This window comes from Tupaia chinensis, unplaced genomic scaffold (genome assembly GCF_000334495.1).
Source record: "Tupaia chinensis unplaced genomic scaffold, TupChi_1.0 Scaffold141399_1, whole genome shotgun sequence".
Lineage (NCBI taxonomy): Eukaryota > Metazoa > Chordata > Mammalia > Scandentia > Tupaiidae > Tupaia > Tupaia belangeri.
Window position 1 is genome coordinate 421,225 of NW_006201261.1, and position 24,974 is coordinate 446,198.

General features: G+C 46.5%; 1 protein-coding gene and 1 pseudogene across 3 annotated transcripts in view; both read left to right on the forward strand.

The window, feature by feature from the left end:
• PCNT (pericentrin) overlaps positions 1 to 24,974 on the forward strand; it is a 158,302-nt gene that overhangs the window by 80,374 nt on the left and 52,954 nt on the right. The window contains exons 16-27 of one of the 3 annotated variants that reach the window (XM_014581961.2): positions 339 to 490; positions 4,349 to 4,500; positions 4,837 to 5,069; positions 9,186 to 9,348; positions 9,778 to 9,990; positions 12,496 to 12,528; positions 15,969 to 16,198; positions 16,884 to 17,000; positions 17,106 to 17,126; positions 18,233 to 18,436; positions 19,884 to 20,051; positions 22,118 to 22,207. In XM_014581961.2, coding sequence (XP_014437447.2) covers positions 339 to 490; positions 4,349 to 4,500; positions 4,837 to 5,069; positions 9,186 to 9,348; positions 9,778 to 9,990; positions 12,496 to 12,528; positions 15,969 to 16,198; positions 16,884 to 17,000; positions 17,106 to 17,126; positions 18,233 to 18,436; positions 19,884 to 20,051; positions 22,118 to 22,207 — 1,776 coding nt within the window. The remainder of the gene's footprint in view (positions 1 to 338; positions 491 to 4,348; positions 4,501 to 4,836; positions 5,070 to 9,185; positions 9,349 to 9,777; positions 9,991 to 12,495; positions 12,529 to 15,968; positions 16,199 to 16,883; positions 17,001 to 17,105; positions 17,127 to 18,232; positions 18,437 to 19,883; positions 20,052 to 22,117; positions 22,208 to 24,974) is intronic. The other 2 variants (XM_014581959.2, XM_014581960.2) reach the window with 2 other exon arrangements.
• Positions 6,732 to 8,755, forward strand: LOC102475604 (RNA-binding protein FUS pseudogene; annotated as a pseudogene).

Below are 24,974 nucleotides of genomic sequence, written 5' to 3' on the forward strand. Positions count from 1 at the left end.
CACGCGGGCCCGGAGAGGCAGCTGAACCCCGGGCAGAGCCCCGGGTGGGGGGCCGCCTCCCGCCGCCTCGCTCGGCGCGGGTCCCGGGGGTCAACCATTTATTTATTTTTAAAGAATTAATTTAATTTTATTTTATTTACTTATTTATTTTAATTTGACCAGACAAGGGGGCAAGATAGAGAGAAAGTGAGTGAGCAAGCAAGCTGCCAGGTCTGGGACTTGAACCACAATCGACCATGTGGGAGTCCAGCGTCCTTAACCACCATGCCACCTGCTGGCCCCAGAAACATTTGCTTTTAACAGAGTCATTCTAACTAAAGCTTTAACAATCTTGACAGCTGAAAGCCCACATGTCATCCTTGCGTCATGAGTTGGAGGAGAGCCGTGCTGCACTCGAGCAGCTCCATCAGCGGCGGGGGGGGGAGAACCAAGAAGGTGCCAACCTCCTCTCCATGCTCAGGGCCGATGCAAACTCATCTCAGTGCGAGAGGTTGGTGTGCCATGGTTGCTGCCACATAAATGTCTTATCTCCTTGTTTGGTTGTACCACTCTTGGCCCGACCGTGTGCTTGTTCTGTGAATGCATGTGGATGTCTGGTTGGTGGAAACCTCATGCCACTTGATTCTGCCACTTAAACACTGAGAAAAGTCATCATTTACATGACACCTATGCCGCTGCCACCTCACTTACCCAAATCTTCACTTTGCCAAAGTATAGGGGGAAAAACTCTCTTTGTGAAGCTCTGCTGAGCCCTGGATCCCACTTCCTCCTGTCCACACAAGGCCACGCCCCTTGTTCTCTCTGGTGTCAGTGTGCCTGCTGTATATCCTGATTCCTGTGAGCAGGCCAAGAGCAAGCACTGGGCTCTGCACAGTTGTCTTGTCTACAAGCCCTGTGGCATGACAGTCCCTCCATGTTTTTCTGAGGTGGCTGCAGAGATGCTTCAGCATGGCCTTTGTCCCTCCTGCCCTGAACTTAGTGCAGCATGTGCATGGCACAGCAGGGTGCTGCGTCCTGAGCATATCTGTCAGTGGCCTCAGTGCACCCTTCCAGACTGGAGTCACTGCACTGCACATGGATTAGACCTGTGCTATGTCTGGAGTCTGTCTCCCCTGGAATGGGTGCTCTTGTGTGGTCTGGGTTCCACATCACCTGCATGCAAGCATGACTGTGTGTCTTCTTATGGTTGTTTAAGAAACAGTTCTCTACTCTGATGCTGTCCTAGGTTGTTTTCTGCCGCTGTAACAAAACCAGAGGCAGAATATTTTATAACAAAAAGGAACTTAACGTCTCATGATTATGTAAGTTAGGATGTCCCAGATCGAAATGCTAGTGTCTGGTGAAGGTTCATGGTGCTCGTGACAAGGCAGGGGGCATCCCACAGGGAAAGTGAGGAAGGAGCTAAACTCATCCTCGTACCAGGAACCCCTCCTGTTATCACAGCATGGATGCACTCACAAAGGTAGCTCCCTGTGACCCCTGCTAGTACTGTCAGGTTGGAAATTAAAATTCAGCATCAGTTTTGGAGGGAAGTTCAAGTCATAACTGACACCATGCAGATTTCACACATGTTACCTCGGAGATTTGCAGTTTATTCTTTATGTAAATCTAGCACGCCCCTGGAACCTAAAGCCATTCATCTGCTAATAATGTCAAGAAACTCTCTTTTATATTTGTCTAAGTACCGTGTTGGAAACTACAGCTCTTCCCGGGGGCAAGTGTCTTCAGGAAGTATGCATCCTCCCTGAGGGCACGCATCCTCCCTGTGAGTGTGCAGGTTGGACAGTTGGGGTATACTAGGGGCATCTTTCTCTGGTTCCCTCTATCTGCTCCCATCAGCTTGTCTCTGTCCTAGCAACCCTAGGTCTTGTTTCCTGTGTATCGAAACCTTGGACCTGACTGGTCTCTTTGACCCCGATCTTGTTCCTCAGTGGCTTTTGCCCTGTTGGTGTAATGTCAGGCACTGTAAGAAGCCAGGGTGGGGTTCATAGCACTCTCTGAACCCAGGTTTACTGTGGAGAGCTGATATTCTTGTCCTTGTAATGTGTGTGTATGTCGTGGGGAGTGTGGGGGGAGGTGCTTGGTGCAGTGTCTCTTGTTTCTTTTCATAAAGTTTATGAACTTCTCCATGAAGATGTCAGTACTCTGTCTAGTATGCATCTCAACGCGGGCATTCCTGAGCTGTCCGTCTCTGCATTGAGTAACAAGCTCAGTGTTTATAGGCTCTGCATGTAAAACAGATGTAGGAGAGCTGGTGGAACCATGTATTTGTGGGGATCCCAGCTCTGACTCCAGCAGTGCTTGGTATTTGTTTTCTAGGTCTTTAGAATGAAAGGCAGAGACAACACTCCCAATAGGGTCCTGACATCACTATCCATCCCCAGCCTCAGCTAGCCTGGCTCATGGAAGGTGTCTTTTTTTTAAAAAATTATTATTCATTTAATTTTATTTATTTATTCATTTATTTTAATTTGACCAGAGAGAGATACACAGGGGGTGGGGGGGAGTGAGAAAGCAAGCCACCAGGTCCAGTATTCGAACTGTAGTTGGCCATGTGGGAGTATCCAGCGCCTTAACCACCACATGACCTCCACACCACCTGCCGGTCCCCGGAAGGTGTCTTGATGCAAACCCAGAACTTTGCCATGTGGGTGAGCCTCACAGGTCTTTCTGTTTTGCTGCTACAGCACCATCTGCCCCGGTGTCTGGCATTTTGGGCATTAGCACAGATTTTGGAAGGGGCACAGGAGAAAAAGATGTGATCGAAGAGCAGGTGGTGTTTTTTTTAGCCAGACCTTCGTCATCACTCCCCAGCCTCTGCCTCCATTATTTGCTAGGATGTAGCCTGCTCAGCAGGGTCTGTCTGATGTATCCTTCTGTGTCTGTGACCATGCTGGGTCCTTGTCCGTCTGCCCCTCACTTAGCTCCATGAAGGTGAGGTTCTCATCTGGGAGCAGAGTTATGAGCACAACAGACCCCTCACAGTGTGACCTCCTCTGCAGTCCCTGTGGCCATGGACAAATAGCCACGTTAGGGAGGGTTGTGACTGTAGATGGACCAGGAGGCCCAGTTATTGTACAGCCTGGCCCTGGGATCCCCTCTGTCTTCACATGATCACAGAAAAAGGCTCAGAGGGCCACATGAGGAGTTAGGGTGGGCAAGTGACCCAGTTTTCATATAAATGTGAAAGGTGGATATGACATCTGATTTTCTGACAAACATCTTATATGAAGGCAGATCTGTGTAGCCTGTGCTCTGAGATATGGAGAGCTGGACAGAAGGTTCCAGGTGAGCGACTGTACCACACCACCTGCCGGTCCCCGGAAGGTGTCTTGATGCAAACCCAGAACTTTGCCATGTGGGTGAGCCTCACAGGTCTTTCTGTTTTGCTGCTACAGCACCATCTGCCCCTGTCTGGCATTTTGGGCATTAGCACAGATTTTGGAAGGGGCACAGGAGAAAAAGATGTGATCGAAGAGCAGGTGGTGTTTTTTTAGCCAGACCTTCGTCATCACTCCCCAGCCTCTGCCTCCATTATTTGCTAGGATGTAGCCTGCTCAGCAGGGTCTGTCTGATGTATCCTTCTGTGTCTGTGACCATGCTGGGTCCTTGTCCGTCTGCCCCTCACTTAGCTCCATGAAGGTGAGGTTCTCATCTGGGAGCAGAGTTATGAGCACAACAGACCCCTCACAGTGTGACCTCCTCTGCAGTCCCTGTGGCCATGGACAAATAGCCACGTTAGGGAGGGTTGTGACTGTAGATGGACCAGGAGGCCCAGTTATTGTACAGCCTGGCCCTGGGATCCCCTCTGTCTTCACATGATCACAGAAAAAGGCTCAGAGGGCCACATGAGGAGTTAGGGTGGGCAAGTGACCCAGTTTTCATATAAATGTGAAAGGTGGATATGACATCTGATTTTCTGACAAACATCTTATATGAAGGCAGATCTGTGTAGCCTGTGCTCTGAGATATGGAGAGCTGGACAGAAGGTTCCAGGTGAGCGACTGTACACCAGCCATGGGTGCTTCATACCACGCTGGCCAGAGCACTGTAAGACATGTATTCTTAAGTTGCTGGCATAGCATATTATGTAAATGAAAAACCACAGCATAAAATCTCTTTCCATCCTTGAAAGCCAGCATTGCTCGAGCTGTCCTCCACAAGGTTGCCCTTGGCCATCTTACCTCAGCTCATGCTGGATGGAATACCTCAGTGTTTGGGCAGGTAGACAGGTATCTTCCTGGGCCATGGCATTCATTCTCATGCCTCTGGGTGACGTGCAAGCTGGTTGCAGCATCTCACTAAATCCTGACCAAAAGGCTCATGTGACGGACATTTTTTCTCTTAGGAAAGCCCTCCAGGATGCCCTGAGGAGGCTGCTGGGTTTGTTTGGGGAGACGCTGAAGGCAACCATCACCCTGAAGAGCCGGATCGCTGAGCGCGTGGGGCTCTACCTAGGTGATGTGGACACTGTAGATTCACGCCAGGCCCCTTCAGCAGGTGAGTGTGCCAAGACAAGCCTCCCAGCCTCTGCCTGCATCCTTTCCTGTGGGGCTCAGGCAGGCCACTGTTCTGGGGACATTTGTGGGTACACCTCCTTCCTTGATCCTGTAAATGCTAAGTTTGATGAAAGTCCAGGATGGTGCTGAGGTGGAATCTTGGATTCTGTGGGTGTGGCTTTGTTTCATGTAGGAAATGCTCCGTATTCTTCAGATAGGGGTTGTCATTCTCCGTGCACCCAGTCCATGTGGGTTTGCATAATGTTCAAGTTGCCATTGTTGGGGGTCAGCTTGCTGACCAGCGGTATTTATAGGTCTGTGCTTGCTTGTCTTGCAGCTCTGACACTTGATGAAACATGGTCTGATATGGGCTTGCCAGACTTGGACAGGACCTTGCCTGAATGTGCAGAGACATCCTCAGTTGCTGAAATTAGCAGTCACATATGTGAAAGCTTTTTTATGAGCCCAGAAAGCACACTGGAATGTGAGCAGCCCATCAGGAGAATCTACCAGAGCCTCGGCCTGGCTGTGGACCGCCTCTTGGAGATGGCCCTGGACTCCACAACACAGGTGAGACCCAGGGTCGAGGGGACAGGTAAAGTCCAGACCCATCAGAAAGATCAGGGGACAAGTGAGTAGACTGAATATGTAAGGTTGACATATGGTAGTGTTGTTGCACATTCCAGGCCTTCTGCTAGGCACTGTTCAGGCAGGATTACTTTTTATTTTATTTTTAAGAGATTTTTGCCTTAGGGTGCATGTGCTTGCCAGAGAGAGACAGAGACAGTGACAGTGAGAGGAAAAGTGAGTAATCATCCCCTGGGGGATGGCTATGCTGCTATGTCGCAATCCCTTCTCCTCTGAGGATCTTGGACGTATATACACTCATGCCCAGTGTGATTTTCAGTCTACCAGGTAATGACTTGAACTGTGGTTGGCCATGTGGGAGTCCAGTGGTTTAACCGCTATGCCATCTGCTGGACCCTCATGCAGTATTTCTAATTATCAACCACTTAAGAAAGGGTGTTCTTTCATTTTTCTGTTAGGTCTGACTTCCTTTTTTCTCTCTCTCTCTCTTTTTTTTTTTTTTTTTTTTTTTTTGAGAGGTTTTTGCTATAGGGCTTGTGCGCTCACCAGAAAGACAGAGACAGAGAGACAGAAAGCGAGAAATTACACACACACATCCCCCCCACCCCGCCCAGGGTGATGGCAATGCCGCAATCCCTTCTCCATTCTTCTCTCGGGATCTTGGGCATGCACGCACACACGCCCAGCGTGACTTTAAGCCATCATATCCAGGACTCGAACCATAGTCGTCTACATGGGAGTCCAGTGATATAGCCATTACTCCAATTGCTGGTCCCGAGGTCTGACTTTCCAAACACTCTCTTTGTCTCTTCCTCTACTCAGCATTTGGAAGCAGACTTCTGTCATGTCTGGGAGACTCATTCACCTTTCCTTTGCATTGATTTTCTTTCTTTATGATAGAGAGCATGTGTGTGAGAATCAGAGATGTATCCCTTCAGAAGGTAGGGTCAGAGTTTTGGGTACTTGCAGGCACAAGGCATGTTTTGATTCAACCAAGGTGGGGACTCAAACCTGCAATGATCTGTGTGGACTCTAGCTCTGTAACCCTGTAAGCGGCTGACTGAGCTGAGTCATAGAAACAGGCCCCTTTCCATTGATTTTGGTCTTCTTTTACTACCTAACAGTGTTCTCCTACTTATTTACCTTAAGTAGGAATTTTTCCAAACCAAAGTTTCCGAGGAAGTGGGTTTGATATGAATGGCAAATAGAATCTGGTTTATTTAATTTAGGTAGTACATAAACCCACTTTCGTTATTTTCCTTCACGTGTTATATTTACGCGTTGAATATGTTCACATTTAGAGAGCATCACTAAGGGAATTGTTAACTCTTTCAGAACATTTTAGACCATTAGAAAAGATGTTGGCTAGGAATATGTGGGAAAAAATAGATCTTTTTTCTGTGCCAGCCTAGTTAAAAACACAAGCATCTTTATGTGCAGTAGTGCTGTTCTATTTTCAGAAGGATTTGAGCAGTTTGCTTTCCTCAGTGAAGGCAGATGAGCCCTTGTGAGAGTCAGTGCTGGCTCTTGCTGGCTGTATCCTTCACCGTGCCTCTCTCCACATCCTCTGCTCTCTAGAGCAGGGCAGTTCGTGTGACATCTAATAAGCACTTGTAATGGGACAGACCCATTGAGTGTCTCCTGGGCATGGGCTGAGGCCTCCACTGTTGGTCTACACTGGCTCCAGGACAGCCCAGCCCTGTGTCCATGTGGTGAGCTCAGCCAGCACACGATTCACAGAAGTCCTGAGCTGTTCGGGGAGGAACTCAAGAGATGCTAGGAGAGAAGTGAGATCACTCTGGAGGGAGCAGAGCCTTGCAGGGTCAGAGGAACCTCTTAAGTTGGCATGGGGACAGCAGGCCTGAAGCTTGAGGGGGCTTGAAGCAATAGGGCCCCTTATGGGCAAGCAGCGTTTGGTTACAGGATGGGCAGGTGCCGCAATAGGACAGAAGCTGGAAGAGGTAGCTCTTGGTGGACGAGGGCCTAGGGGCATGAGAAAAGGAGGCTGTAGGGTCATTTTAAAAGAAGAAGGCAGTGCTCGAGGCGTTGGCGCTCTGTGGTGTTGGAATCTTCTTGCTTGTCAGCCTGTGCACACGTGTGCGGACATGGCCTCAAACGATGATACCCAACAATCAACCCAAAGCTATGGGACCTACCCCACCCAGCCTGGACAGAGATACTCCCAGCAGAGCAGTCAACCCTACGGACAGCAGAGTTACAGTGGTGACGGCCAGTCAGCAGATACTTCAGGCTATGGCCAGAGTAGCTATAGTTCTTCTTATGGACAGACCCCGAACAGCTACAGCTTAGCTTCCCAGGGATATGGCTCAGCTGGTGGCTATGGCAGCAGCCAGAGTTCCCAGTCATCTTATGGGCAGCAGTCCTACCCTGGCTATGGTCAGCAGCCAGCTCCCAGCAGCACCTTGGGAGGTCACGGTAGCAGTTCTTGGAGTAGCAGTTACGGGGCAGCCCAGAGTGGGGGCTATGGCCAACAGTCTTGCTATGATAGACAGCAGCAAAGCTCCTATAATCCCCCTCAGGGCTATGGACAGCAGAACCAGTACAATAGTGGCAGAGGGGGGTGGTGGAGGTAACTACGGCCAAGATCAGTCCTCCATGAGTGGTGGCGGTGGTGGCTATAGCAATCAGGACCACAGTGGTGATGGCGGTGGCGGCTATAGGGAAAGCCATCAGGACTGTGGTGGCTACAGCCGGGGCAGTGGTGGCTATGATCCCAGAGGTCGTGGAGGTGGCTGTGGAGGCAGAGGCAGCATGGGCGAAAGTGATAAATAAATAAATTTGGTGGCCCTCGGGACCAAGGATCACGGCACGACTCTGAGCAGGATAATTCCGACAACAGCACCATCTTCGTGCAAGACCTGGGTGAGAATGTTACAATTGAGTCTGTGGCTGATTACTTCAATCAGATTGGTATTAAGACAAATAAAACAGGACAGCCCATGATTAATTTGTACACAGACCAGGAAACTGGCAAACTGAAGGAAGAGGCAACAGTTTCATTTGATGACCCACCTTCTGCTAAAGCAGCTATTGACTGGTTTGATGGTAAAGAATTTTCTGGGAATCTGATCAAGGTCTCATTTGCTACTCGCCGAGTAGATTTCAATCGGGGTGGTGGCAATGGTTGTGGAGGCCGAGGCCGAGGAGGACCCATGAACCGTGGAGGCTATGGTGGTGGTGGCAGTGGCGGCGGTGGCCGGGGAGGATTCCCCAGTGGAGATGGTGGCGGTAGAGGACAGCAGCGAGCTGGGGACTGGAAGTGTCCTAATCCTACATGTGAGAATATGAACTTCTCTTGGAGGAATGAATGCAACCAGTGGAAGGCCCCTAAGCCAGATGGCCCAGGAGGGGGATCAGGAGGCTCTCATATGGGGGTAACTATGGAGATGATCATCATGGTGGCAGAGTAGGATATGATCGGTGTAGCTACCGGGGTCACGGCGGGGGGACCGTAGGGGCTTCTAAGGGGGCCAGGGTGGTGGGGACAGAGGTGGCTTTGGCCCTGGCAAGATGGACTCCAGGGGTGATCACAGACAGGATCGCCAGGAGAGGCCATATTAGCCTGGCTCCTGAGGTTCTGGAATAGCTTTTCTTCCTGTACCCAGTATTACCCTTGTTATTTTGTAACCTTCAACTCCTGATCACCCTCAGGATTTTTTTTTTTGTGTGTGTCAGAGTAACCATGCCTCTGCATCCCATTAAAAACCATCATTCTAGTTAAAAAAAAAAAAAAAAGAAGAAGAAGAAGCAAATGGATCTGTTTTGAGGCCGGGTCTGGTTGTCTGGAGCCCCAGAAAAGGCCAGAGTTGAGTTAACCGATAGGGTGGCCCAGACCCAGGTGATCCTTTGACTACTGGGGACAGTCGGGTAGAGAACCTTTGAATTCAGAGTTTACGCTACCTGTCAACCTGTGGATGGTCTGGAAACCCGAGACCTGACCTTCTGCCAGGGGGTTGCCGCCTAAGGTCCTTGTCCTTTGCTGCTCCTTCTTGGGTGGGTAGAAGTAAAAGTCTGTTGTTAGTGTAAGTTGTGGTTGTTTTTGATAAGCAGTTCTAATTTTCAGTTGTGTCTTGACAGCTGGAGGAAGCTCGTCAGATTCATTCTCGTTTTGAGAAAGAGTTTAGTCAGAAAAACCAGGAGCTGGCCCATGTCGTCAGGAAGCAGGAGGAATTGCTGGAGCACCTGGAGGAAGAGGGCAGGGCGAAGACTCAGCTGGGTCTAGCACTACACACGGCAGAGGGTGAGTACAAGGCACAGCCACGGGCATGCCCAGGAAAACTTAGGGTGAGGCCTTTCAAAGCTGAATATAAAAGAAGATGAAGTGAATCATGTGAGGCCCCAGTGGTTTTCTTTAGTGAGGCATCACATTGGGAAAGTGACTGTGGCGTTGGCAGGACTATGGGGACTGCACACAGCCCTCCTGCATTGACCTTTTCCTCAGGTTGACGGCAATAATAGCTGCTCTCTATGGTCGCCCCTTACTGCCCCTTACTCACCAGGCCAGTGTGGGATCTAGCCTTGTCTGAATGCTTCCCTTCCACCAAACCCAGACCCTATCTGTTCACCTCTTGAGGGGAATACACATGTGACCTCCCCACTCTCCCACATGACTCTCCTGAGCTCCTTCAGTAGATCAGAGCATCCCTGACTCACCCTGTGCCCTCACCAGGAATCCTGGAAGGGCTCAAAGTGGAGAGAGCAGAACTGCAGAAGGCCCTAGGCCACAAGGAAGAATCTGAGCAGCACCTGGTCCTGGAGCTGGAGAGCCTGAGGTGGAAGCTCCAGCAAGTGGCCCAGGAACAAACCTCACTGAAGGAGGAGCACGCTGTCCTGCGTAGCCAAAAGGAAGCTGCAGCTGCAGAGGCGGAGGAGAGGGAAGCCGGTAAGGATCACTGGTTCCAGAGGACAAAGTACAGAGTTTATATGTGTACCACAGCTGTCCTAGGTTCAAGGAAGCTTAACTTTTGTAGAGGTTGAAAGTGAGAAATAGAAAATCCTTTTCTGAAGGTGGTGTCGTGCACATGTGTTTGACTTCTACCTCAAACACTGGGCTCTGGGATATTCATGCCAGGTAAGATGAAGGGTCTGTGTTGCAGCTTTTCAGAGAAGTCAGATTATCCTGGTTTGCCTCACTGACCACAGGGCCCTATGCCTAGGTTGTGGATGTATCTCAAGGCACAAGTAGCCAGTGCCTTGTAGCTTTGTTTAAAGCAAGAGTGCCTAATGTGAAGCCTAATTAGGAAAATACGTAGGTTTTTTTTTTTTTTAATTTGAATTTTATTTATTATCATAATCTTTTGTATGTAACATTGAATCACATAGGAAAACATGTAATTTTGACAAAAGTTGTTTATGCAGTTTCAGATTCTTAGATATTTTAGTCTTAAACGTATTTGAAATGACAGTGGTTAAAACATAAGGTTAAAATGTTGAGTTTGCAGGTAGCTGCCTCCTGGGTGGCTGACCCCTTGGAGAAAGACTTTCCCAAGATGGGTAGAGCTCTCCTGTCACCCTTCATCCCCAGGCCTTTCTGTGGCACCACCTCCTGAGGCCAACATAGTCTCCTCCAGCTCCTGCTTTCTCTGTTTCCTTCCTGCTCATACTGCTGCCGGCTTTATTGTTTGTGTCACTGTCACCAAGACATTACGTGGCACTGCATAGACCCACCCATCAAACATCTCAGGCACTGGTCAGATCTGCCATGAGCAATTCGGAAAGAGCAGGGGCCTCTCTGCTTTTCTGCTGTCTTTTAGGATGATCATAGCACAGAGGATTGACTCCCTCAGAAGTATGTATTGATATGTACTTTGTATTAGAACCTTAGTCATTGCATGCTAACTCATTCTAAAAAAAAATCATTTTTATTTCCAAAAATTCTGTATTCTTTTTCATTGCTTCTCTTTTTAAAAACAACAATAGGACTGGGTGATGGCACAGAGTAAAACGTGATGCTCTGTTAGTCTGACTCACACAGGAAAGTTCTGGGTTCATGTCTGGAGACCTCACTGAACATGCCTAGCATGTGCTGTGTCTATCTGAGGCTTACTGAAGTTGGGTGGATTATATTGTTAAGACTCTGTTGGGGGTGCTGTTTCTCTGTCTTCTATTGGTCATGGAAGAAATAAACTTTAAAAAACTAATAAGATAAAATGGGAACAGTCCCCTTTATGCATGGGCCTGAAGGTTGTGTTGTTTAGGCTAAGCAGAAGCCCATGTCTGTCTCCGCAAGTAGCATTTGGCCTAGCCCAATGGCAAGTGGTAGAGCACTGCTGTGCAAGGCTGTACCACATGTGAGGTCTGGGCTTGGTTCCCAGACCAACCCGAATAGGCCAGGTGTGATGGTATGCAGCTGTCGTCCTGGGAGGCTGGAGCAGGAGAATCACAGTGTGGTGAGACTCATCAAAAATACCAGTCTCCCTTTCTCTTTCCTCTGTCTCTTCCTCTCTCCCTTTCTCATTAAAACAAAACCAAAAGTTGTTTTCCATTTTCTTAGTCCTCTGTTTCTGATTTTTGCCCTTTATCACTCTTGCTTCCTTGATCCTGTGAATATTCTTAGGCTGGATGCTTTTTCACACATGCATCTCTGCAAGATGTAGGGATTAGGGACTTTTGAGGTCTCCTAGGGGTTGGTGCCATGTCTTCAACCTTTGGCTTTTGTTGTCAGCATTATATATTGCTTCTAACCTAAGGAGAGTTTTGTATTATAGTTTTTCGTTTCCATTCATTTGGAATATTTCAAACTCTCTAATTTTTTTTCTTTTATTTGAGAGGTTTTTACTATAGGGTGTATGTGCTCGCCAGAAAGACAGAGACAGAGAGACAGCAAGAAATCATCCCCCAGGGGGGATGGCCATGCCACAATCCCTTCTTCTCTTGGGATCTTGGGCATGAACGCACACGCGCCCAGCGTGAGTTTAAGCCACCAAGTCCGGGACTCGAATCGAGGTCGACTACATGGGAGTTCAGCCACATAGCCATTATGCTAACTGCTGGTCCCTCAAACTCTCTACTTAATAATTGCTGGGGCTGCTACTTGGTCAGCACCGAGCATTGACAGGAGGTGCTGCCACCTCCTGAGCTTTGCCTGGCCCTCATGTGCAACTTCTTTAGCTGGGCCAGTTATCTTGTACTGCATTTGGAGTGGTGCCATCTGTTCTGTTTTTTCCTCCTTGTCTCCTTTAAAAGTCATCAGCTGAGGCCCTAGGAGCCAGGACTTGTGGCTGCAGAAGGCAGGCATCATCATCATGAAAACCTGTGGGTTTTGGTGATTATCCACACCCAGAAGTGTGTTCTGGCACCCTAAGCAGACCCTCTCTGGATCTATTTCTAACATTTGCATCATATATCCCATGTGCATCTCAGTAAGTGTGCACGTCTTCATTTATAGGCATACCTGTCCCTCCAGCACCCAGGAGCTCAGGTCTGTAACAGATGAGTGGTTTGTGCACGATGTCTGTGTGTTTGCATCTGACTTTGCAAATCGCTTACTAATTGGGTTAGGAAAAGTACTTCAGCGTGCTTGCAACAACCATTAAATAAAATGGTACTATAATCCTCAATACTTATTTGTAGAAATTTACACAGTTGTCCCATTTGAAAAATACAGGCAGTTCTTTACTGATATTTTCCATTTGCTGTTTTGTGGGAGCCAATATCTGTGATTGTGCATTGTTTTTGAGCTGGGCCTGAAACTGGGCCTCCTGGGCCTGCACTGGTTCTGAGGGTTCTTCACATGGGCTTTGTTTTTTTTTTAAAGAATTATTTTATTTTACTTAGTATTATTAATATTTTTTTAATTTGATCAAATTTGAGGAAAAGTGAGAAAGCAAGCTGCCAGGTCTGGAACTTGAACCATGGTTGACCACGTGAGAGTCTAGTACCCCAACCACAATGCCACCTGCTGGCTCACACATGTGCTTTTCTTACACAACCTCCTGAGAGGCTTGGCCTGGCCCTCACTTGTTCTGAAGCTAAGTGTGCAGTAGGCTAGGTTTCTTCCCTCTGCAGGAGGCCCGTCGTGGTTGATTCTGAGTACAGTGTCAGCTGGGATGAGCGGGAGTTGCATCTGTCCGCACAACTGGAGTGCCTTGCTGACTGGGGGCAGCAGTTACACTTGGACCTTATTCATGTAGAAAAGATTGTGAGTGACATTGTACTAACTGCATGTTTAAAACTAATTTACTGTAATTGCTGACTTAGTTGACTTAGCTGAGTCAGCATGAAAATCTATTGAGATTGTTAGATAAGTGGTAATGATAGTTTGTCATAAAAGATTGACACCTTTGGGTAAGCCCATAGGGCCTAGTGATCAGGGATCCTGTATGGTGAACTACAGTTCAAATCCTGACCCTAGTGACTTGACAGACTTAGTGGGCATGTGTGCATGCCCCAAATCTCAGTATGATGGAGAAATGAAGGAAAATGAATTGAGGTGTGACCATGCCCCATTAAAGGGTGTTCTCTTTTTTTTTTTTCCCTTTCCCTTTCCCTTTCCCTCTCCCTCTCCTTCTTTCTATCTTTGTCTCTCTCTGACAAGCACATATGGCCTCTGGCAGTTAAAGAAAAACAATGAAGATTGGCAGCTTTTATAAACCAAAGTAATTAAGATTTAAAAATTAGTAGAATGTGGGACCAGCAAATCATGTAATGGTTGCATTGCTGGACTCACACATAGTTGACCACAGTTTGAGTTCTGAACCCAGCAGCTTAAAACTCACGCCAGACACGTACACATACGTGCCCAAAACCCTGAAAGAAGAATGGAGGAGAAGAAGGGATTCTTGTGTGGCCATTTCCCTGGGGGGGCGATTTCTTGCTTTCTGTTTATGTTGTCTCTGGAGAGCACATGTGACCTGTAGCAAAAACAAAACAACAAAAGAGTCTAAAAAAAATTAGTGGAATGTAAATATGAAATTTGTGAATAAGACATTTCATTTTTTGATGAGTTGAAACACTTCAGCATTTATCAACACAAGCCCTCCTTCCCCTTTATTTGGAGAGGTTTTTGTTAGAGGGCACATGCACCAGAAAGACAGAGAAAGACAGAGAGATAGAAAGCGATAAATAACCCCCGCCCCCGCCCCGGGGGGATGGCCATACCACAATCCCTTCTCCATTCTCCTCTTGGGATCTTGGGCACGCACTCATACATGCCCGTGGGGATCTTGGGCATGCACACATACATGCCCGTCATGAGTTTAAGTCACCGGATCCAGGACTTGAACTGTGGTTGGCTACATAGGAGTCCAGTGACTTAGCCATTACGCCATCTGCTGGTCCCACAAGCCCCCCTTTTCAACATGTTGATTAGTCTGTAGTTTCAACTTGTCACCCTGCATCTTCATCCATTTTCTGCTGCTACAGCAGAATACTTGAGACTGGGCGATTTATAACGAACAGGAATTTATTGCTCACAGTTCTGGAGGATGGAAATTCCAAGGTTAGGCACTGGCAGATTCAGTGTCTGGTGAGGTTGTGCCTTGCTTCCAAAATGTCTCCTTGTAAATCACATTCTCCAATGGGGAGGGATCCTATGCCCTCAGGAGGCAGAAGGATGATGGGCTCAGAGAGTGCCCACTCTCAAAAGCCCATTCATTAAGACATTAAATAACCTGCCCATCTATGTTGAGCTTCCGGTCCTAATACCTTAAAGGCCCCACCACCCAGCACAGCTGGGTAATGGCAGTTACATTTCAGCATGGGCTTTGGAGGGGTAGACACTCAAACTGTAGACCCGTTATTCATAGATTGGCTTTATATTTATAGTAACTGTCAAGACACGTCACCACCCTAGCCACACAGTACTACTAATGAGCAGATCTGCAACAAGCCTTGTCCTCTGGGCTCATCTGAGGTTGTAGTCATGTGGTTGGAAGTTTGAAGTGACATTGTGTTTCTTTGCATTGGAGAATATATATGAAAACAGGATTCATTGAAATGACTTGACATGTTGTATGGGAGTACCAAGATGAATTTTTCTGAGGCTTTAGATTTTTTTTTTTTATTTTAGGCCAACATGTGGCATGGTGTTTAAGGTGCCTGGATTCCCACATGGCTGACCATGGTTTGAGTCCTGGACTCTGTGGCTTGAAAAATCATGTGCTGGGGCATGTGTGTGTACATATCTCAAATTCCAAGAGGAGAATGGAAAAGAAGAGATTGCAGCATGGCTGTCATCTTTCAGGAGTGATTCCTCCCTTTCTCTCTCTCTGTCTTTCCCTGGCAAGCGCACATGCCCTGTGTGCAATCCCTATTCCCAAATAAAACATTTTGAGGAGGCCAATTTTACTTTTTTTTTAAGACTTTAAATATATATATATATATTTATTTATTTAAATTTGACCAGAGAGGGAAAGAATGAGAGAAAGAGAGGGAAAGTGAGAAAGCAAGCTGCCAGGTTCGATATTCAAACCACATATCGGCCATGTAGGAGTCCAGCATCCTTGACCACTACGCCACCTGCTGGCCTTGGCCAGTTTTACTTTAAAATGAGTCATTTTTTTCCCTAAGTAATTTCACTTTGTTTTCAGTGAGTATTTAACCATATTGTGGACATGTTAGGATATGGCTCTGTACGTGACAGAGAGAGAGACTGGGGCTGAGTCTTGGCATCTGTGGGAATGAGGCATACCCATCTCATGGGGCCAGGTCTGAAACTGCACAGAGTCCTGTGTGTGATCCCACCTGCCAAGGAGGCCCCTCATGTGCTGTGCTTGGAGCTCCACAGTAGCCCAATGAGGTCTGGTGCCTATCCTTGAGTTATCACCATTAGGAAACACATGTTCTGTGTTCCCTTCTTAATACAAGCATCCTTCACTGAGTGGCAGGCTCCTCCATGTCTGTCTTTTTTTGCATTGTTAGCTCTGCGCAGAGAAGTGGAACATCTAACCAGGGAACAGTCAGACACTAAGAGACAGTCTGAGAAAGACCGCTCGGCCCTGCTCTCTCAGATGAAAGTGTTGGAGTCTGAACTGGAAGAACAGCTCTCTCAGCATCAGGCCTGTGCCAAGCAGGCCGAGGAAGTCCTGGCCCTTAGACAGCAGATCACTTCTCTGGACAAGCATTTGCGCAACCAACGGCAGTTCATGGATGTAAGAATTTTGAATAGTAAGGGCCAGCAGGTGACATGGTGGTTAAGGGCACTGGATTCTCAAATGGCTGAATTTTTTTTTTTTTTTTTAATTAAAAAGTTTTGAATAGTAAATATTATTTGCACCACTGTAAGTCATCCTTTTAGGATGAACTTCTCTCCCATTCATTAAGTGAGCTTCTGCTATAGGACATTGAAATTGGGTGTTCGCACCACAGTACACTGTACAAACAGAGCTGCCTATGGCTCCAGGGGGCATTTGAGTTGTCAGCATCTTGTGGGGGACAGTTACAGGGGACATCCTAGCTGTTCCTGGCACACGTCCCTTCTCATGATCTTGGAGAAATTCTAGCTGTCAGGTGTGCTCCTGCATCTGGGAGTTGTCTCTGTGGCTTGCCTACCCCTACGGGGCCCTGGGTCATTTCCTTTGGATCTGTGCAGTCTGCTGTTTTCTTACTGTCCAGCAGTTGCAAAGTGTTGTCAGTGTTTCCAAAGCTTTGTTTGCATTATATTTAAAGGGCCTTTTTTTTTATCTACTTAACTTTTTTATGAAAATGGCCATGATGAGGGGAATGTTTTGAGTCCACATGGCTGGACAGGTGGACTCTGTGTGCACGTGCAATGGAAGTTAAGGACTGGACTCTGTTGGCACCCCTCAAGTGGCCCATACATTGCCTCTTGTCCAGGAGCAAGCCGCAGAGCGGGAGCATGAACGAGAGGAGTTCCAGCAGGAGATCCAACGGCTAGAGGCACAGCTGCACCAGGCAGCCAGGCCACAGCCCCAGGTCCCCCTCAACAGCCAGGTGAGCCCGTATGCCATTTGTCAGGCCTATGTGGAGCTATAGTCTGTGATGTTTTAAACTTCCTCTTTCTTTCATTTTTGCCTTCCATGTACATGGAAATGACAGCACATGCAGCCGGATGAGGAGGTAAGGGTGCACAATACTGCTTTTGCTCAACCCCTCTGTGTGCTGATGCTGCCTGTTGCCACCATGGCTTCCCTTACTGCATAGCTGAATAGGCAGGACTTCATGTGCCTCCTGTCTCTGGCTTCTTTTCCTTGCCGTTTTTGCTCAGGGCTGCAACTGTCTGCTTCCTGTTGTCTGAGGTACCTCCAGTTGTTTGTTTGTTCTTTTTAAAAAATTATATCAACATTGAGATAACAGTAGGTTCACATGCCATTTAAGAAGTAACACCCGGGAACCAGCAGTTAGCGTAATGGCTATGTCACTGGACTCCCACATAGTCGACCGCGGTTCGTGTCCCGGACCTGGTGGCTTAAAACTCACACCGGGCGCGTGTGCGTGCGTGCCCAAGATCCTGAGAGGAGAATGGAGGAGAAGGGATTGCGGCGTGACCATCCCCCCTGGGGGGTGATTTCTCGCTTTCTGTCTCTATGTCTCTCTCTGTCTGTCTGGCGAGCGCACGCGCCCTACAGTGAAAATCTCTCCAAAAAAAAGAAGTAACACCCAGAGATTCATAACCTCAGTAAGTTTCCTGGCAATCATGTCATGAAGGAATAGAGTACTGCATCAGAGCAGGCTGCATAGAGTCCCTTCCCACCAGAACCCTCCTGTCCTTACAGGGGTACACCATCCTCTTAGCCCCTGGCAGCTGCTCATATGTCCTCATTCCTATATGCTTATCATTGCCATGTATCATACAGGTGTGATTGTGCAGACATTAGGGTTGGGACTGGCTTTGTCCATTCTGCCTTGTATTCTGGAAACTCGCTGGTTGTGTCCAGACTTCTTTCCTTTGTGTTGCTGAGTAGTATCCATTCTTTCCTATCAAAGTTAACTTCTAATAACAAAAAAAGAAAGACCAAAAAAGGGTATATTTTATTTTACTAACATAGTTTGTATTGTGTTGTTTCTGTGTATCTCTTTATTAGGAGAGGATGCCCTTCCTAATCCAGCCTGTCTCTCTGACAGTCTTTGCATCCATTCCTTCTGCAGATGCACTCTGTGCTTTTTTACTGGAAAAACAGGCTTTTTAAACTACTGTATTTCTCAATTTTTTTGTGTGGTTTTAGGTTGAATTGTTACAAGAAAAGTTGAGAGAAAAAACAGATAGATTTAATGAACTGGTTATAAAGAAAGAGTTGGCAGACAGACAGGTGTTAATCCAGGAAGAGGAAATCAAGCGTCTTGAGGAGATGAATGCAACCACCAGGAGAAAAATAGCCCAGCTGCAGGGAGAGCTGGAAAAGCAGAAGATCACAAGAGAGTCACACCAGGTGAAGTATCTCTGTTGGGGAAGTGCAGGGGTCTTAGCAATTCTGGCTGGCAACTTAACGCTAGTGTCTTCTGGTTCCCTCTGGACTGGGGCTGGGCGGCCTGTGGTGAGTCTTCCTATCTCACTTGAACACATGGCCTCAGGGATACACTTGTGGTTGGAGACTGAGAAGTAAGTTCACTTTGACCTCTCTGGAGATACTTGGCTTGTATCTGTTAGAGGACAATTTTATTTATTTAGTTTAATCCCTTTTTTTCTCTCTCAAGTATTCCAAATTTGTCATCTCTACTAATTTCATAAAGATGAAATATTTAAGATTGTAGGCTTATAAAAACTTATTAAATACTTAGAGCTAGTATTTAATTTTAGTATTTGAATTCAGGAGCTTATTTAATCTCTCCAGTGAACATGTCTCCAGTTCCCTATCAGACCTGAGGTTGTACATCTGTGTATTTCATATGTTTTTGTTTGTGTCTGAAAGTTGGAAGCTGACCTGAGCAAGCTGAGTTCAGGTCTCTGTCAGACTGGGAAGGCCGCTTCCTGAATTCTGGGAAGCAGGTGTGCCTTCCTTAGCCTTTAGATAAGGGAATTGCCCTTTGGTCTTGGTGTTTCTGTCATGGAAGTTAAAAGGCCACTGGAAAAATGAGGTTAAATGAGAAGTTTTATTTTGGTTCAGCAGCTTGCCTTCTGACAAGAAATCCCTTCTTGGGAACAGGAGCAGACATTTGTGACGTGTGTCTGATTTTTGCAAGTACTGATGGGACTGTGAGGTGGATGAGGGTTTCCCTTTCAGTGTTCCAGAGAGGGCACCAGTACCTGCCCTGCTGCAGTGCCTCCTGGGGCTTCCTCTGGGAATCTTAGCGCTGGCCCTCCCCACTTACTGTGCCTCTCATTTTCCCTCCCTCACTCCCTTCACTTAGCATGTGTTTACTGAACTTGTTAGGTACCAGGTGTATAGGAAATGTTCTTTTTTCCTCTCTACAAAAATGGCCATCTGTACAACTCTGTGTGCTTTTTTCCTACTTAACACGTTGTGGACATTTTCTCCACATTAAATATTCTTTGAAAACTTTCACACACTGTTAGTGTTCACTTCTGGATTATCCATTGCCCTATTTTTTCATCTTTTAAAAAATTTGTAGCAATTTGGCGATTTTTGTGTGCCTTGTTGAATAATTATTAAGGATAATTTTTTCATGTGAAATTGTGGGCACACTTCATGGCATCCATTTGGGGTCACATTCCTCACCAGGCAAATCACAGCTTAGAGTGTGGCTGGGAGTTTGTTGTATGTTATCTGGTGAGTCACTGAGCGCAGTGTGTACAGGTGTGCACAGGCATGCCCACTCTGCTTTAGGAAGAGCTGAGAATGGTTTATGCTTTAACAGCAGTTTGAGATCCCTGATTTCTTAAATTATTTGTCCAAATTTTCTGATTTTCCTTCATAGGGTAAAGAGGCACTGGAAGAGCAACAAAATTGCTTGCTCCCAGTGTCCACATTGCAGTCTATGACAGATGAAGGCAAGTGCCTCATGCCTTCTCCAGGCAGCCCTCCTAAGGATCCAACAGTCCAGTTAGAAGCAGCCCAGAGGGTACACCTGCAGCACGAGAGTGATGTAAGTATGGGACAGGGCTATACGGGGCATTGGCTTTGGGTGCAGTGTTCACAGATGGCTGTGGGGTCTTCTGTGTAGAAAGCCAGATCCAGATGATATGGCCAGTGGGTTTACAGCTACTGTATATTCTTGGTAGTATTGTTATTTTCATGTGATAACCTTTTTTGGCATGCACTTAAAAGTCTTTCAAAGCTATTTATTTATTTTTTTAGTTTTTGCAATAGGATGCAGGCGTTTCCCAGAGAGAGACTCAGAGAGGGAAAATGAGAAATCTCTTCCCAGGGGGACCAGCAGTTAGCGAAATGGCTATGTCACTGGACTCCCATGTAGTTGACTGCGGTTCGAGTCCCGGACCCGGTGGCTTAAACTCACGCCAGGCGCGTGTGTGTGCATGCCTAAGATCCCGGGAGGAGAATGGAGACGGGATTGCGGCGTGACCATCCCCCCCTGGGGGGCGATTTCTCGCTTTCTGTCTCTCTGTCTATCTCTGTCTGTCTGGCGAGTGAACGCGCCCTATAGCGAAAACCTCTCCAAAAAAAGAAAAAGAAGAAAAGAAAAGAAAAGAAATCACTTCCCAGGGTGAATGTCCATTGCTGCATTCTCTTCATTCTCTTTCTGCGATTTTGAGCATGCACACATACAAGCTCAGCATGATTTTGAAGCTACCAGGTCTGGGACTTGACCCGTTGTCAACCATGTGGCAATCCAGCACCTTAACCACCATGCTACCTGCTGGTTCCTTAATAATTATTAAACTGGGGTCAGCCATTGGCATAATGGCTATGTCACTGGACTCCCATGTAGTCGACTGCGGTTTGAGTCCCAGACCCGGTGGCTTAAACTCACACCAGGCGCATGTGCATGCGTGCTCAAGATCCTAAGAGGGGAATGGAGGAGAAGGGATTGTGGTGTGGCCATCCTCCGGGGGGAGATTTTTTGCTTTCTGTCTCTCTGTCTTTCTGGCGAGTGCATGCACCCTATAGGAAAAACCTACCCCCCCCCAAAAAAAAATAATCATTAAACTATCTGGAATATAAGATAATTTAAATTATTTCCCTCCTTTTAATGAAAGGTTTTAGACTTGAAAGAATAACTAGAAAAGGTTAAAGTTGACTTAGGAAGTATAAGTGATGTATGTCTGAACACAAAGCTAGACAAGCAGAAAAGTCATGCTGCCATCTGCACCAGGGAGCCACAGGAAGAACGTAATGGTACAAAGGTGAGCAGGAAGGACCATATGACACCACAGTCGTGGCTTATAGGTGAGTGCTGGGCTAACTGTGGGACCTTAAGTCTCCAGCCTTCACAGACACACAAGAGGATCCTCTCTGAAAGTACAAAGGGACCCCATGCTGGCAGATGGTTTCAAGGAATGCATGACCTCTGCACTAGGGAACATGCAGGAGTAGCTCTAGGGACCATGAGCAGGGACACAGCAGCCCCACCGTATTGTGCTTCTGTTGACAGCACTGGTGGCTCTTCTCTCATGATCTGAGGAGATATCAGGCCCTGATTGGCCCAGTATTCAGTACACAATCACTTGCTGTGCCCTCCCACCAGAACGATGGGAGAAATGTGTTTTGAAGTCTCCTCTGTTGTTTTAATGTAGCCATGTTTTTGATGCAAAAAAAAGAAATCAGAAAAACATTTTCAGGGGCCGCTGAATGGTGTGATGATTAAGGCTCTGAACTTCCACAAGGCTGATGGCAGTTCTAGTCTTGAACCTGGAGGCTTGAGAATCACACTGGGTGCATGTGCGTGTGTGCCCAAAATTCTAAGAGGAGAATGGAGAAGAAAGTATTGCAGCATGGCCATCCCTCTTGGAGAAGTGATTTCTCATGTTCCTTCTCTCTGTCTCTGTCCCTCTCTCCCCAGCAAGCAATTGTGCCCTATAGAAAAAAAGAAAAAGGAAAAAATATTTTCAAATTGTATTTCTGTTTTAAAATTTTAAACCAAAGGTTTATTTAATGAAGATATTTTTTATCTGCATGGTCAGGGGAATGTTTCTCATAGTAACACTATTGGCTTTACTATTATAGTGATGGTTTAATTACTGTTTTCCACAGGAATTTCTGCGCAGCAAAGAAAAGGAGATGTGTGTGAGCGAGCAGCTCCAGTTACAGCCCAGTGGATTGGAACTCAGCACTCCTAGTGAGGTATGCCCTCTCCTCCCACATCCTCCCACGTGACAGAGCAGAAGGTGCCTAGGCCTTGAGTGCTTGTCCTGTCTTGGGATCTCAGTGGCTTATGGGTGTGACCAACTGGGCCTCTTGTTCTCTATGATGACAGCTCTTTCCTTAAATAACACTAAAATACATTTTTTCATTAATTTTAGAGGATGATGTAAGGATGGTGGGGGGCTATTGAGATAAAAATGAGAGGTTTCGCCTGCTGTTTTTCATTTGTCCCAGTGATGGAGGCTATTGGGATACTAATAGATTGAATTGATATCTTATGTATTTAGCAAAATTTAAAAATACCTTTTTAGTTACTTTGAATAATATCTTTAAAACCAATGATTAATTTTTTAATTTGCCACAGGGTGTGTACACTTAGGGTGGGGGATAAAGTGAAAAAGCACCCTCCATGGGTAATGGTCACTGGAATTTCTTTTCTATCTGTACATCCTTTTGGGATTTTTGTATGCATATGTATCTGGTGCATTTTTCAATCTGCTGGCTCTGGGACCCACATTGCTGGGTTTGCCTTGTGGAATCCAGCCATCATAAACACCAGGCTGTTGTTGGATGATTGTCTTTATATACCCCCAGTTCAGGAACCCAAAGCATGTCCGACCCCTCTCTACTTAGCAAAACAGAGGGAGGCAAAATTGTTGATGAGAAGGGAAAGGAAAATTTATTATAGTGTGGCCACATGGGGAATTCAAGCAAAAATATCTTTGACTGGCCTACCGACTTATAGATGTTTTTATACGGGAAGGGGGGTGCTTGTGGCTTATAGCCATCTATAGAGAAGAGTAGATCAGGTTAATTTTTAGCTGGGGCCACAATCAAGTGATTTATCTTGGGAACAGGAATTTCAGCCTTAGCTAAGATACACAATCAGATGACCCATCTTTAATGACAAGGGTTTCAGCTTGTGGCAGGGGCAGAATGTCCCTCACTATTTTAAGCTCCAGGTTGGCCATTCATCTCCTTGGAGTTCCTGTGAGAAACCTTGAAGAGGTATCAGGCTAAGAGAGAAAGAGTTTTCTATTTGAATAAGGTGGAGTCAGTCTGGTTAAGCATACCCTGTTTATAAGTCCACAAGCTGACCCACCAATGATTATTATTATTATTATTATTATTTTTAGTTTTGCTGTAGGGCACATGAATTCACCACAAGAGAGAGAGAGAAAGAGGTGGGGAGGGAGTGAGAAATCACCTTCCAGAAGGGGATGGCCATGCTGCAGTGCTTTCTCCATTTTCCTCTTAGGATTCTGGGCATGCACATGTACCTGGTATGTTTTTCAAACCACCAGGTCTTAGACTCATACCACACAGTTGGCCATGTGGGATCTAGCCATCTTAACCACCAAGCTACCTACTGACCCCTACCTTGAGTTTATTTTGTTCTTTTTGTTTTTATCTTTTTTTCTTTTTAAAGACTCATTTTATTTAAATTTATTTATTTATTATTTATTTTGACTCGACTAGAGAGGGGCAGAGTAAGAGAGAGAGAGAGAAGGTGAAAAGTCAAACTGCTAGGTCCAGGACTCAAACTGCGGTTGGCCATGTGGACTTGAGTAACCACCATGCCACCTGTTGGCCCCTGTTTTTAGCTTTTTAGGTGGAACCTAAATATGTCAATTTTAGACATATTTTTTAGTACAAAAGAGTTCATCACATTTTTTTTCCTGATTTACATACAACAAAATTCACTTTTTTTTCCCCTTTGGAGAGATTTTTATTATAGGGTGTGTGCACTCGCCAAAAAGAAACAGAGAGACAGAAAATGAGAAACCACCCTCCGGGGGGATGGCCACACCGCAGTCCCTTCTCCTCCATTTTTTTCTTGGGATCCTGGGCACGCACGCACATGTACCTGGTGTGTTTAAGCCATCGGGTCTGGGACTCAAACCACGGTCGACTATATGGGAGTCCAGCGACACAGCCATTACACCAACTGCTGGTCCCTTAAATTTCACTTTTTGCTGTACAATTTCATGAGTTTTGAAAATGTGTTTAGTGCTATAGTAACCATAGCCACTCCAAAATTTCTTTTTTTTTTTTTTTGGAGAGGTTTTTGCTGTAGGGCGTGTGCGCTCGCCAGACAGAGAGAGACAGAGAGACGGAAAGCGAGAAATCACCCCCCAGGGGGGATGGCCACGCCGCAATCCCTTCTCCTCCAGTCTCCTCTCAGGATCATGGGCACACACGCACACGTGCCTGGCGTGAGTTTTAAGCCACCAGGTCCGGGACGCGAACCGCGGTCGACTACGTGGGAGTCCAGCGACATAGCCATTACGCTAACTGCTGGTCCTGCCACTCCACAATTTCACTTGTGCTGCCCCGTGTGGTCACTCATCCACTTCCAAACCCTCATCTATTGGGTGTCCTCAGGAAAGTAGTGACACATTTTTACATAGAAAAATACGTGACTTTCCTGATAACCTAATAGTTTTGCCTTTGCCAGAATTCTGTATCAAGTCAGTTAGCATAATGTATCTGAAGTAAATACTTAGAGTTGCATGTATCAACTGTCCATTTCTGTTTATTTACTTACGTATTTTATTTATTTTTTAAAATAATTTATTTAATTGTATTTATTTATTTATTTATTTTTGGAGAGGTTTTCGCTATAGGGTGCGTGCAGACAGACAGAGAGATATATAGAGACAGAAAGCAAGAAATCACCCCCCAGGGGGGATGGTCATGCCGCAGTCCCTTCTCTTCCATTCTCCTCTCGGGATCTTGGGCACGC